The sequence below is a fragment of the Thermobia domestica genome, chromosome 1, assembly GCF_964235325.1.
Source record: "Thermobia domestica chromosome 1, izTheDome1.hap1.1, whole genome shotgun sequence".
NCBI classification, from domain to species: Eukaryota; Metazoa; Arthropoda; class Insecta; order Zygentoma; family Lepismatidae; genus Thermobia; species Thermobia domestica.
Window position 1 is genome coordinate 161,638,239 of NC_137454.1, and position 15,743 is coordinate 161,653,981.

At 33.7% G+C, this 15,743-nt stretch overlaps 1 protein-coding gene across 1 annotated transcript in view; it reads right to left on the reverse strand.

Annotated features, from left to right (window-relative positions):
* The window catches only part of LOC145690449 (NFX1-type zinc finger-containing protein 1-like), a gene marked incomplete in the record, with an annotated part of 145,273 nt that overhangs the window by 17,956 nt on the left and 111,574 nt on the right, over positions 1-15,743 (reverse strand). Inside the window, 1 exon segment of the mRNA XM_081765349.1 lies at positions 4,766-5,028. Coding sequence (XP_081621475.1) covers positions 4,766-5,028 — 263 coding nt within the window.

The following is a 15,743-nucleotide window of genomic DNA, read 5'->3' on the forward strand; positions in this document are numbered from 1 at the left end:
AATTATGCTAATTACTATAATCGTATCACTAGAAAATACTATGTAAATATGCTTTTAATGAAGCATAGGAGCATACCACTTTCAAAAATCAAATCTATGTTAATGTTAGACTTGAAGATCATGAGTTTTATTCTGTGTCAACTTTTATGTTTTGATTGTACTTGTCAAAATATATTTTTGCTATAATCTTACTTGTGTTTTGTGCTTGTTTAATAAAAAAAATATATATTAATTATAAAAAATGGAACTTTGTTCAGTATTCATCCATAGTCAATTACGTTATAATTTCGTCACTTTTCGTAACTATTAACAGGGAGACTACAGATATTGAAGAAATTTGCAATTGTATCAATTATTTGAGGAATTGTTGTCCATTACTACTTTCTTCTACTCGTTTATTATCATTTGAGTGGGAGCGCCAAAATATTGTTTGCTTACACTTAAGAAATGTCTAGGATCGGCCCTGCATCCATCTAGTTCAATGTTAATGAATATGGTAACACTGTTTCAACAAGAAGTCCTGTGTATACTATTCCAATTCTTCAGATAAGTAAAACAGTCATACTATCTCCTAAATTTCGACCTAAGTCCTAAAGTTATTCTTTTTATCGAGCACAAGAAGAAGAAAAATTAATTAACAAGCGCTTCAAGAAGTAGTCCGAAAGATTACATAAATAAACAAACAGTGGGGTTTGTGAAATAGACAGTAGGAAAATAATAACCCTTGACGCACTATGCAGGTAACAATATTTCGCTCTTTTATGTAAATCATATACTTTAAGGCAGGGGGTCCCCATAGATTTCTGTAAACTGCTTTCCCTGATTTTCCCTGACAAAGTTTACTTATTTTCCTTTAAAAAAAATGATTTCTCCATTTTTCGTAAGCCCAGTATTTTAGTTAGATACCTCAACTAAAGGAAGGACACCAACTTGATATACAATGGGCTAGCCTAGGAAATATGTGAAACCAATTTAATCGGTCTACGCGATACGAAATTATACGTGAACATATACATGGTAGTATCATTATCAGGTGTTGAAAACTTTCATGTCTAACTACAAAGACTCATTAGACCCTAATAAAATTTATACAGAACCTGCGAGAAAGCATATTCTTTGAAACTAAAAAAATGAGTATTCAAACTCGGCACATCTGTGTTAATGTTACGTGTAAGCATGCACACAATAAAGTCGGTTAATTATGATATTAACACTATCAATTGTTGAGGAATTTCATGGCCTAACTCCAATGAATATTATGATATCCTAATGAAATTTATATGAATCCACCATGACATCATACTATTTCACACAAAAAGTACACCTATGTCGAAATTATGCGTGATTACACTCATAATTATGGTATGAACAATGTCAGGCATTAAGACGTTTCAAGGTCTAGTTCCGAAGACTGCTTGCTTTGGTTCTTCACGAAATTTATGTAAAACCACCAGAATAATACTTAAAATCAGTGCACCACTGTTGAAGTTATGCATTAACATACGCATATTATTACGGTATTCACACTGCACCCATTGAAAACCGTAATATACTCCAGCTCCATATCCTATCAAAATTTAAATGGGTTACCCGGAAGATATGATTTTTTAAAGAAAAAGAATCTTCACAAACGATGAACCTATGCTGAAGTTCTGCGTGAATATACACACAAGGCAGAATATACACACAACATACATATATCAACGGATAAAATTGAGAACCTCCCTTCAAGTCGGTTACAACGACGTATATAACAGCTCTAGGATGCTGTAGCTCAACTGATTTCATAACCACAAATCATGGCATAACATACCTTGATATACCTTAATGCATCTGTAATCTAATATTTTATATTGTTGTGTTGCATGATCTTTAACTCCCAAATACACTGTTACATCAAAGCTGCCTTCATTATAGAGAATGATGACTTTGTTTCCCTGACACTAAAGAACTTTTCAATAACTTCCCTGACATTAAATTACTTTCGAATAACTTCCCTGATTTTCTCCCCCTGACACAAATCAAATTCCCTGACATTTCCCGATTTTCCCTGATTTTTCAGGTCTGCGAGAATTCTGTAAGAGTAAACTAAGTGCTCAACATAAGAACCATTTCTAAAATATTTAATATTATTATTACTATTATTTTTAACTATCAAAATGGGAAAATAGAATCAATTAAAACCTTAATTAATTATTAAAACCACTGTAAGTACCTTAATAACGAAAATGATAATATATTGAATCTCTTTCATGACAAAACTTACAACTTGTTAGTCTTTTTTCGTAAAGTATAGGCAACAAAATCCGCAGCCTTGAGTGAGTTCTCGGCACACCATGTTTTCTTCTTTCTTTTTTTCTTTTTATTTCCACTCATGTGAAATTTATAGCACTGCCACTTGGAAAGGTAAACATTTTGACTAATCTATGAAGATCTAATAAAAAAGCATGCTACTATTATATATTAATTAAGGTATGGTAGAAATAGTTTTATGTAACATGCAGGTACGTTGCGCTCGAGGAAGACCTACAAGGTGTAAAGAAGTTTGATGACATAGAAGACCTACAAGGTGGAAAGAAGTTTGATGACCTAACTCCTGAATTATTATTTAGATAGATTATCTCCTGAAAGAATTTGCAGGTATTGTCGTGATAATCACAATTTTATTATTTATTCCTTCAAACCTTCAGCTAAACATCGAATCGTAATTAAAGTATATATTTACACGTATACATTATGCATATCGTCTGGGTAAAGAAGTGTCAATTTATACGATATAATTAATATTTATTGTCGATACTAAAACACTAATCCTCTCAATCAGTCCATCCACATTGGAAGGAAAACCAGAGTCACATCTACAACTTGGCCATCGTGGATTTCAAACATCGTATTCTTTCCGTCATGGTTAGAAATCACGTTAATTATTAGTTCTTCATATTAGAACTTTCCATAGAATATAATATGATTGGTTTCTACGAAAATTATGGAAATATATTAAAAGACTTTTCGTCGACAAAAGTTGTATATCCTTTATTTTATCTTTATAAATCTTGTATCTAATTGTATTAAGAATCAGCAATTTACAAGAAAAAGAAGGGAATAACTGTCGTTACAGTCCTAGCCTTTCATGTCTAATACTTAAACCGTGGTCGCCACAACTCGACATAAATATCAAATAAAGTAAATTATAGGAACCAAGTACTAAATTAATTCAATGCAAGGAATAATCCCAACCAATCGGCATAATTATCAATGCAAGTAAACAACAACATACAAAACATATAGAACACAGAATAAAAGGGACGTAAATAAATTAGACCCGGCAAATCGAATTGAACATAAACAAGGGTTAAGCATGAACAATGATTGAAAATAAAATCAATAAACAAGAAAACCACATGTAATGAACATGGGTTCGTTTACGAAGTTCAAAACAATTTTGTTTATATTCACGCTTTAGTCAATTCATGTTCAATTCATTATATTTCTCTGTAAAATAATATTTTCTCACTTACAACTGCTCGTTCAGAATACATTAATCACACGAATAAATAAAAAAAAAAAAAAAAAAAGGGAGGATCAAAAGGGTCAGTCGAAGCTGCTTAGGTATCTTTAAGTTAAGAAACGTTGAAAGAAATGTATTCCTCATTCAAATGCAAAACTTAAGTACCTACATTTACAAATTTCGGAGAAAATAATTTGGTCAAAGTACTATTAGAATATGTTTCCTAATGCACTGCTTCCTAATACCTTCCTTTACTAGGAGAAATAGTCAGGGGTCAATTATAAAACGAACAAGTAAAGATTTTAAGAGAAATACTAAATTTTCCCAACCTATTTTCTCCCATACTTAAGCTTATTTTACATCTCTATACGATACTTTTATACACCATATATTTAAATATTAATAATATTACATGCTAAATTTCGTCTAGAACGTGTGCATATTTTATATCCGTGAACTTCGAAACTGACGGGTATTGAATTTTAAAACTCATGGCAGTGCATATCACACGTGGAAGAAAAGGAAAGGATGCAAATTCCTTTCTATCCTCTCTCTTGGCGAAAAATTCTAGTGCCGCTTTGGCTTATTATTATGCAATAAAAGCAAGTGTAATTGACGGGTAGTTAATAACTAACCAACTAACTCTATGGCCTACGGAACCCCGAGATTCAATGCCGCGTTCACAAAAGCGTCTGCTCTTAGCCAACTGCATCCAATTTTTATTTTGTATTCGTATTTCTGCGAGATTCATCTTAATATTGTCCTCCCATCTGGCCTATACGTAATAAATAAATCTTAATAGTAAACAAAATATTTGTTTAAAATCTTTTATTACATAGTTAATAAACCTTAATAATGAAAACTAAGAGAACAGCAATTTGCGTTCCATTTTCCTCTGTAAATCCTATTTTCGTTGACTAACAGTGAACATTCTACAGAATGATTTAGGGACTAGTAAAAAAATCGACTATTTTTATATCACCTAACCGAAAGCCTTCTGTTCAGGCACATATATCCCTTCGCGTGCTATAACGTCTGAGAGTCCAACTTGTTTGGCTCACGAATTAATTGTATCCAGCTATTTTTTTTCCCTCACTCCTTCATTTAAATTATCATTTTCCGACACTTTTTCCCGCATTTTCTTTCCAGTTAACACAAAAACGCTAATATACAGTATATATATATATACATATATATATGTTTTCAAAACTTAGATATATATATATATAAGTTTTGTTAACTGAAAATGCAATTTACCTCCTTTTAAGTTCCCAAGCATAATTTCTAGTTCTCCTATTTTCTGTTGTATGTTTCTCTGCTCTCCAAAAATTTTCCTCTTTATCTGGTATAGGTCATCATATAGTTTCTTAATTACATTCCCAAAACGAAAGTTTCTTCTGATGATTGTCTTACATCTGGGGCACGTTTTCATCGTAATCTCTCCATCTCCACTCACATTCAACCAATACTCAAGTCCTTCCACTTCAATTGTATGCCCACAATCTTCTAAGAAAACAAACCTTTAAAGAACAAAATAGATAATAATGCTAAAATTTACAACTCAAATCGTACCTAATTTGGATTTTATTTAACGATAATCTCGAAATGTGAAAAACATATTTACTGCTACAAAAATCTTACAATGTCATTTCCACTTGTAATTATTTCACGCCAAATAAACACTTTGGTTTTTATACTATTCTTTTAACACCCGTCAGCAATTCGAACACTATATGTTCCATATTTTCTATTTAATTTAATTTGATTTATTATAGCTTCATATAAATCACTTGATCGGTGGGTCAATTAGAATCATAGGTAAATATACCATAACAAACCATCTCATAGTCAGATGAAGAAAGCAATAGCTAGAAATCGTACATTGTAGATCAACTGCTGTAAATAGATGCCAAAAGACGTATAACTTTCTGAAATTTTGTCATCCCAGACATCAAATCATTGTTGTAGAGTTATAAACATTCCGTGGATCATATTACGTGCACATTTATATGAAATGGTATAGGATTCGTCAATTTTTAAAACAAATTCAACGCTTAGAACAAATACAATACTTTTGTTACAATAATTCATGAAAGATGGAATTTTGAAATAAGTCATATGGTAAAATCATTATTGCCGTCTACCATAGTAATAAATTACATCACAATATCTAATAGAACGAAACAAGGAATACTGTTATTCTGAACAGGAATATTAAAAGTATAGTATTCGAGTTGAAGTAAATTGAACTCCTATTAACGACGTACTCCTCTTCTTTTATATCTATTTATATACAAATATTCCACTGTTTAAAGAAGTAATCAATACCCAATCGTATCAGAGCCAATCAATTTTATTCCGACTACGTACAGAATAAAATTGAATAAGTTCCCTTTACTGCGCTTTCCATTTTAAGTGGAAATTCGAAGAATTACAGGAAGTTAAATATGTTGTATATAAAGTATCCTTAGGCACAATAATATAGGCAAGAATATAGGCTAAAACTGATTTCACAAATGGAAAATTGATGACTATAAAATCACAAATAGATTTACAAAGTGAAAAGACATGGTATGAGATCAATAAATTTACGTTAAATATAAATGCGTAACCTTTTCGTTTACTAGAAGAGTTAAATATATCAGTTATTGATGGAATAAATCTTCAGATATTTGAAATTGTTAAAGATTTACGAAAGATTCTCGAATCAAAGCTAATGTTTATTCGTCACATAGAAAATATTATGAATAGTGCGTATAAAAATCTTGGTTTCATTTCATGTTTTAGTAAGGATTTTCAAGTTCTTTTATTTCTATGCTAGATCTCAATTAGAATGTGCTAGTGTCTTTTGGAATTTGAAAGTTGAAAACTATTGTAAAATTATAGAAAGTGTTCAGTGTAAATTTTCAAAATTATTAATGTACAGGAACATATATTTCGTATATCCTGTATATACATTATATACAGGATTAATTATATTACTTAATTATATACAGAAATAGTAACTTCAATATCTTAACACTGAAACAAACAAGGAGGCTCCGTGACTTAGTATTTCTTCATAAAATTAATAACAGATTTTGCTACGAAGCGTACATGACAGCTCAGTTGTGACCGAGGCTGCAAGCAGTGAGTTGGTGATTCCTGTGTGGGATACCAAGCGTAGACACCTTGCGATGGCTGGAGACGACATTTGAGTGGCGTTGACCGCGGGCGAATAATTGGGCGATTAAAACTAGACCGATCCCAAGTGGACGTGGTGCAGGAATTCAATGTTAACAAAAGTGTTGTCAAGGCTGTAGAGTCGCTTCCAAAATGGACATACAGTCAGTAGACGTCATGAAGGAGGTCGTCCAAGGAAGACGTCAGCCGTTGGTGACCAGTTTCTCACAATTTCTGCCAGACATAACCGTCAAGTGTCATGGTCTCAACTGGTAAATTGTATGTTTCAAGCGACGGAACAACGTGTTAGTCGTGAAACTGTTTGTCGGTGGCTCAATACAGCAAGACTGTATGCCAGGAGGCCTGTGCTGTGTGTCTCATTGAAACGAAAGCACAAAGTGCGCGTTACACATGATGTCAGAAACATGTTGCATGGGGGGAACATCAGTGGGCGGGCGTTATATTCGCCGATGAATCTGGATACAGCCTGTTGTCTGATTCTGGTTGGGCATTAGTGTGGAGACAGCCAGGCACACGCTACCACCGAAACTTCATTGCTGAACGGCCGTCGTTTGATGGGGGTTCCATCATCGTGTGGGATGGGATCATGCTGGATGGAAAAACGGACCTCCATATTGTGGAATATAGCACTTTGACGGCACAACGGTGTCGGAATGAAATTCTCCATACACATGTGCACAATTTCCGCGGAGCATTTGGTTCGCACTTCCTGTTTATGGATGACAATGCCCGCCGGAATCGTGCACATCTGGTGTCCGAGTATCTGGAGAGCGAAGACATTACGAATATTGCATGGCCTGCATACTCGCCGGACTTGAATACCATCGAGCATATGTGGGATGCTCTTGGGCGGCGAATAGCTCAGTGTAATCCACCACCACGGACTTTTCCTGGACCGCAAACCGCTCTCCTCGAGAAGTGGCACCATGTGCCGCAAGACTTGATCAACACTCTGATTTGGAGCATGGAGGCCAGATGTCATACCTGTGTATCTTTTCGTGGTGGTCACACGCCATATTGACTGCCTATCCCCTCGCACAGTCCAGTTCTACATGTCGAAGTATCGTGGTTCTAAACACAGTTATGAGTTCTTTGATTTGGATGAAATGAACCATTGCTATAATAACATTCTGCGAAACATTTTAAACCGAAAAGTCGCGAAAATTTTCAGTTACAGCCAAATTTTTAATTCTTGGATATGAATTACGCAATGAAAAGAAAAATCTACAAACGATTCTTCTTTCTGAAAGTGTTAGAAAAATGGCATTTTTACGTATTTTTTTTTTTTAATTTTTTTTATTTTTTTTATTTTCTTCGAGAAAATATCATACGTAGCAAGGAGAAGTTTTATACCCCTGATTTACACACTACCACAATATATAATCTAATACAATATTGTCTATTCTCTAATAAGAAGTATGGAATCGAATTACCCCTCCTTTTCCATAGACCCTTCTTATTTGTAATGAAATAAACTTTCTGTAAATGAATTCAATACATAAAACGCGTTTATTTTTCGCTACACTTTAAATACATAAGAACGTACACCAAACACTTTAATATAATAAATGTCGAGTTGAAACCTAAGAAGTGGGAATTTAAATTTCACGCTTATATAACAATATTAATTCTTATTCAAGCATCTTGTAATGTACCATTACAGTTGAAAGTAATGGCAATTTTTTTTTACGCACCCTGTACCTAGTAATTTTTTTTTTAATTCAATTTCGGTTTAGTTACACAATTTATTTACTCTCTCTACTTCGAATTAAATATAATGAACCCAAAGGTTTCGTTAGTAACCATATTCCCACTGTATAATATATTTATTTATATTTTGATTAAGTGTAAATCCCATTTCCGGATATATAACTTGAATAGTTACAAGGTTTACCATTCTGACGTCATACCGAAACATAGTTCCGTTATTGGATATAAATTTCCTTAATTTCAGACCAATGTAAATTTTGGCCAGGTACCTAATCTTTCCCTCACCCCCTCTCACTAGTCCATAGTCACTTTCAGATCCGGTTATATCTGGATTTACCAAATTTCCATTCGCTTTGTAATTTCCGCGGCTAAAGTTTTCTTTCTGATTGGAGGAATTCTCCTACCTCTGGCTTTTTCGGCGCAATGTTATTAGAATAATAAAGGACACACTACGAGGAGCAGCCCGTGATGTCTTCTTCTACATATCTGCGGTAAAAGGATGGAAATTCTAACTATCTCAAGGTAATATCCAGTTAATTTCATTGATAAACGCCGTATAATGATTTAGGAGCTGACAAACTTACATTTTTCGTGAAGTGAACTGTAAAAAATAAAGGAGAAATGGGAACCAGCTTTACAGACGCCATATTGCTCGTTATCCAAGCCAAAGAATAGACAATATAGGAAAGTGATTTTTGATCTGTTAAAACTCAGTTAGGGATTAGGGACAATACGACCTGGTTTCGTACATATATTATAGTGTGTATAGTAAATGTGATTTTTTTTTATTAGTCAGTAAGTGCATGTACACAGTAGGTTTCATAGTTGCAATGTTAACTTTCGGAATGGCAGCTTAAGCTAACAAAAAGGGGCTCCTATCCCCTTTTCTGAATTGAACCAGTTCTAGCGGGGGAATGGGTTAGTTATTGTTTGTTTTAGGGCCTTTTCCCCTCTCAGGGGAAGGGTCCCTCCATAAACCTCGTTAAGGTGCCCCCAGGGCACCAATTTTTGGCAATCATTATGTAAACAATTGGTCAGGTCAATTAGACCTAGTGTTACCTTTCTCATTTTTGACCCCCTTTAAATTAAATAGAGCCGACTGTATATATCGACGAGGGAGTAATGTATTTTAAATTTAATGTGTTAGGTTATTTTCGTCAACATGCATGTAACTAAATGGTGCATGTTTATTTTAGTTAGTTGTCTTTATGTATAGTACTAACAGTGGTGTATGTAGTTAGTAGTTTTGTGTGAGTGTGTGAATTTTCGGTTAGGACAGTGTATAAATATGTGTTAATTTAGTACCATTTTCCTAACAGAAATAAACCAGAGTAAATATTAAATTTCTGATTAATGAGTACAAGTATAGATTTCAGTACACGGTAAATTATGCCTCCACTACAGCGCCACAGCGTCCGGTTTCGGTACTCAATTGTTTGTTGACAATACGACATCGCATAACTTAGTGATCTAGGTTGTTGGATTTTAGTCATTTATTCAAAAATTACTTTCATTGGACATGGTTTTCGGTTCGGATGAGTATACCTTCGTATAAAATAGCATGAGATCTTACTGTACTGAAAATTTCAGCTTGCTAGGTCCAGTAGTTAATGAATAATCCGCTGAAATAAAGAACACCTATTTTCTTAATAGAAGTAAAGTCCATATGCTGTTACTGTTCGTTTAAAAATGTAGTATTAAATTCTCTTTTCCCGTGGCTGTAGAAAATTCCATTGTTGCTTCAGTTTTATCAACAAATCAGAAATAGATTAATCGTTGACAATTTAACTTTCCGTAAATCCATGTATGATTTTTTTTTTAAAAAAACCTGCAAGGTAAATACAATTTGGGTGCTTCGAAATAAAGAGTACGTGGTTCGATGAATGTGATCGTGTGGTGGTTTGAGCGTGATAGATTGTGATAGTTATATATATATATATATTCATTACTGCGTAATGTAAATATGTGTATGGCCTGCGTGTAAAATGTACGAAATAGGGTGTTTATAAAATATTACTTCGTGCGAAAATTAGTAGATAATGAATGAATGTAATGATATGTTAATAATATGATATATAATATGAATGAAATGATGACCCCTATATTTAAATGGATAGGCCTAGTGAATTTTATATAGTGAAAATATGAATATGTTTACGAAGAAAGAAAGAGAAAAAAAAAAAATCTCTCGCGTTTTGACTTCCACACCAGTGCATTCATCCAACCGAGTTTGCTACTTGGATAGTAAATTATAGTTGGGAATTGTGTGTTACTTTGCATTTATGTACCTCCTAACAACAGCCCCAGATCTTAAGCCTTTCAATAGATAGAGTAGCATCATGTGGGAATTACTTCTAAAGGTTGACAGAAATGATAATTAAGAAAACCAACTGCTATATCCTGTGATCATCGAAAAGTACAGGTTTCGGTCATTTGTACCTTTAGCATTCATTGCCTCTCCGAGATTTTTTTTTTTTGTTGCTTACCTTATTTATTTATTGTGCAGTGTTCATATAACTCAGTTCGGACTATCCGATTAAATTAACTGCTACTAAATTAATATTCATGGATAGCGTACCCGGATGTCGACCCCTAGTCCCTTTAAGTATTTTCATTTCTTTTCTTAGTTTAATTAGATGAGGGAAATTAACGACGTCCCAGACGGTGGCGTGTCTGCGTAGGGTAGCTATCGGTGATGTTTCGGTAATTGAAATCACCGATCCAAAATTCAGTTTATTTATTTAATTTTTTTTAATTTTGGCGAATTACTAATTAGGGATACCTTAGCTATTACTCTAATTTCATCCCTATTCTGGAATCTTCTAGTTTTCAAGAGGTCGGATGATTTTTTTTTTTTTCTTGAAATTCTAAATTAGCGCCTTCTCTAACCTTCCGGACGATTTCCGGGAACCTGCTGGTTTGGGCCGGATACGGGGATCGGATTTCAATCTTACAACCAAACTCTTGTGGGATTGGGATCTGATGGACACAGAACTTGCATCCTTGGCAGCAGGGCGTTCCTTGAGTCTACGTATTTGAGTAGACCACCCTTTTGGCATGTTAAGAATATTTTGGCTATGGATTTTGTTGAGAGCGAAATTCGATTTCTGTCTTTGTAGCGTTAGTTATTTCCCACTTAAGTCTTTGGCGCCACTATTTCTTCGTCTTCCTTCTTCTCTATCTCTCTCTGTCTTCATTACTTCGAGATTTTTTTTTTTTTACTTTTTCAACCTCCCCCCCCCCGGTTTCTGAAACTCATGAAAACGTACAATATTTCATATCACCTATTTCGATCGTATGTACTAACTGAGACATCGAGGGATGCAATTCGTGGAGGTATTGCAGCACATCTCGGGACCATTTTCGCGATATTCAATCCACCACTGGAGAAATTGACGGGAAGGTACACTATGCTTTCGGATTCCTAGAAACATTCGTTATTCATGGATCATACAAATTATATCCATTGACAACTGATTACTGGTTTTTATTTCTATTGATTGGTCATATAGTGTGTATGTATTAGTAGTCTGGGCCCACTAGTTTCCAATAACATTGATTTTTTTATATATACATCTATATATGTGCTTACATAGTTTTAAAAGTTACGTGCCTGCTCATTTTGTTGCATTTCCACCTCTTATGTCAACTATTTTTTATATATCTACGCGGATCTTTAGTAAATTGAAAATGATTATTGATTATCGGGTTTATACATATAAATTACAATGTTGCAACTTTATGAAAAAAAAAAGTGAATTTTTGATAGTCAGGGTTTTTGTTTTTGTCTTTGAGCCAATAAAATATAAATATTTATAAAATATGAATACTTGTCGAATATGAACGGTTATGTAGAATTTAAACGTCGACGAAATACTACGATGGATATTAAAGTGAAATTTATTGTATTGAATAATATGAATATATATATATATGAGTATGTATGTAATGGGCTCGGTATTTACCCTGGTTTTGTTTAGGTTGCCATAGGTTTTTGACACCCGACCTTTACCAACTATTTGTGACATATAGTGTTACCGCGTATATTGTAATAAATTACATTTTGTTGAGTGATTACTGATGTCTGTAACTATTAAAGTTGAATATAATGTTAAATACCGCATGTAAGTAAAACGAGTAGCAGGTCGTAAGATAAGTAAAATAACCCTAATCCTCATCCAAATTTATTTCGCAAGATCAAAGTGAAATTAATAGCCTACGAAACAGTGTGCCCCACCAACGAATCTTCCATCAGTAAACCATGAAACAAATCCTTCCCCTACGATCAGAAATTTAACTATTCAGTGACTAGAATCTTTTGACTACAAGATCTATACTATAAAGAAAATCACTGGTCTTAAATTTAATGAAGAGAAGTTTAGTTGATAACTTAATGTGAATACCGGAATATGGAAATATGTTCTCAATGTCTGTGACTGGATTCAAAATTTTTTTTAACCTTGATAAACTTTGAAATTTTATATTGAGTGCGTCGAGTGACAAAATGAGAAATATAAATATATATGTGATATGAAGCGACTATTTGTCTATAGCTAAAACAAAAACAATTAAACACTCTCATGGACACAAACCACAGTGCAAAAGAGAGTTGGAAAAAGGAGCTATTATCGATGTGAGAACAGAGACTCATAAAATCGTCGAAATGTCTCCTCTTGGGACAGAGACCTAATAAAATGCTATTAAAGTATTTTTTTTTTTTAGAATGATTAACCAATTATATATATATATATTTTTTTTTTTCGTTTTCCGCAATGATATATATATATTCATTACAATGAATCCTAAATGTATTGATCTGTGAATCTCCTTATTTTTGTTTTTTTTCATTTTTTTTTGTCAAATTCTCTTTCATGTAATTCAACTTTTAATATATATATAGGAAGAGAAATGTGTTATTTGATCTTGTTGCAAGTAGCGAATTTCTATGCATGTTAATGAAACATTCTTTCCATGTATTAAATTTTTCCCTGTTATGTCCAACTAATTTTTCTTCTATTGAAATGTAATAAATGTATATAGTAATGTAGTTAGGTTAGTTTAATTTAACTAAATACAACCCGAAGTATACATTGTCCTGTATGAATGTGTGTGTGAGTGAAATGTAGGTTTAGTATTAAGTGCATCCATTATTTTGACATATATGTGTGAATTATTATAATTAATGGTAGTTATCAATTAAACTCATTGAATGTTAATACTAACTTAAGTTGGCTCTATGAAGGAAGTAAAAAGGACTGAAGTAGCCTGAACGAATGATCATCATGGGAGAACTGTGAGAGTCAAAATCTTCTACGAATATGTAATACTCTGATTTTTTTTTTTTTCTTTGTGGTCGATTCTAACATGCCATCAACTTCGTCCTTTATTTTTCAAATATTGGATATTAGTCTAGAACTTCTGGAAATATTGAATAAACTGTAAACTTAAACTTTCTCGTCTATCTCAGATCTAGATCGGGATAATTTGGTAGTTGGGGTTAAATGGATCTAGATCGGGGATGTATGGGTTAACATGTGTCTACCCTTAATCACCTGAATACCAAATATTAACCCAATAGCTATTGGAATTCGATAATTATTCACTTTCTTTACCATATTTTTCAAAATATGCAGTAACAGTTTCCTTTTTATTACCTTCTTACTTTACCTCTTTCCTCTTCTATTTTCCTTTTCCTTTTTCATCTTCTTCTTCTATTTTTTTTAATAAAACTGAAAAGGGGGTCGTGACTGGGAATCCTAGAGATAATAAACACGGTCATGTATTTAGTTATTTTATTTCATTCTCTTTAGAAGTCCGATAAAAAGTTTTTTCGTTTCGATCGAATCTAGTATGTTCAAAATTAAGAAACGGCTAATATATTCCAACGTAATTAGACATAAGCTGATAGCTTCATGAACATCCCCACCAGGGGTGAAGGATTCCCACTTACGACTTATTCTTTTCTTCAAACAGTTTTAGACTGACAAGCAGTGACAGGATTCGTTGTTATGGAAACGTTTGTTTCTATGGCAACGGCCCCTCCCCCCCTTTTTTCAGTTTTAGAGTGGCGACCGTGACAGGACTGTTGCCATGGTAACGCATGTTTACTGTGGTAACGGATCTGAAAATGCTTATTGAATAATACCAGTTATCATGCCAATCAGTTTGAATTGGTGAATCGCGATAAGAATGGTTGTCATGGCAACGTTTGTTTCCATGGCAACGGATCTCAGTTTAAATGGCGACCGATAGATTTGAAATTTTTTTAAGAATGTCAAAGAGTGAGGTTGAAGGCATGTTGAATTGATTACAACATTGAAATTAATAAGAGAAATTTTATAGTCAAATGAAATAAGTAGAGTCGTTGGCTACTTTGTCATTTTTGTTTCCTTTTCTAAGGGGGAAAAAGAGAAGGAGTGTCCAAATTTTTCTAAAATTAGAATTAAACGCTAGAAGGGTTTCAAGGAAGGAAAGAGAATGGGAGTCCTTTAAGTCATGAATAATACTTGTCTGGATAGCAAATAAGTATTTTATAGTATATGTGTATTTTTGCTATATATATCTTGTCTTTTGTAAAGTGTAAAGTGTCTCGAAACTATGGCAACAAAAAAGGTTGTGGTGTCACAGGGCGAGTGTGAAATCACGTGCATTCAATGCACATTAAATGAAAAAGAGAAAAGATCTCGCGCCCCGCGAAGATTAATTAGATGCACCGGTTGTGGACAAAAATGGATCCACTTTGCTTGTTCCAATTTAGATGACACTGCTGAAAATGCAGAAAAGGTGCAAACCGGCGAAATAGAAAAATATTGTGAGGACTGTGAAAAGGACCGAGGCCAAATATCTCCAGCGGAGATATCTGACCTCGACGATGAAGAAAAAAATGAAAATCACAGTGATTCTCGGGATCAGACGGCAAACCCGAAGGAAGGAATGTCATCTGGAGGGTCTGACACGTCTGCATTAATTCGCCAGATGATGGAAATGATGCATGAAAAATTCACTAACATGGAAGTTAAAATAGACCAGAATAGTGAAAACTTAAGGCGTGAGATAAATGAGAAGTTTGATACCTCGAAACGAGAGACCGACGCTCGATTCAAGGTATTAAACAACAAATTTGACCAGATTTGTTTAGACTTTGCTTCTTCGATTAGCAAATTGAAAGAGCAAACGTCTACGGAACTAGAGCAGGTTAGATACCGGGCCCAACAGTCTACCGAGCAGCTCAGAGACGAAACAAATAAAAAATTAAACGAAATAGATGTAAGGTTTGAGAGTACGAACAAAAGATTTGGAGACATCGAACAAAAAGTTGAACAGCAGCAGGCTGAAATAAGTA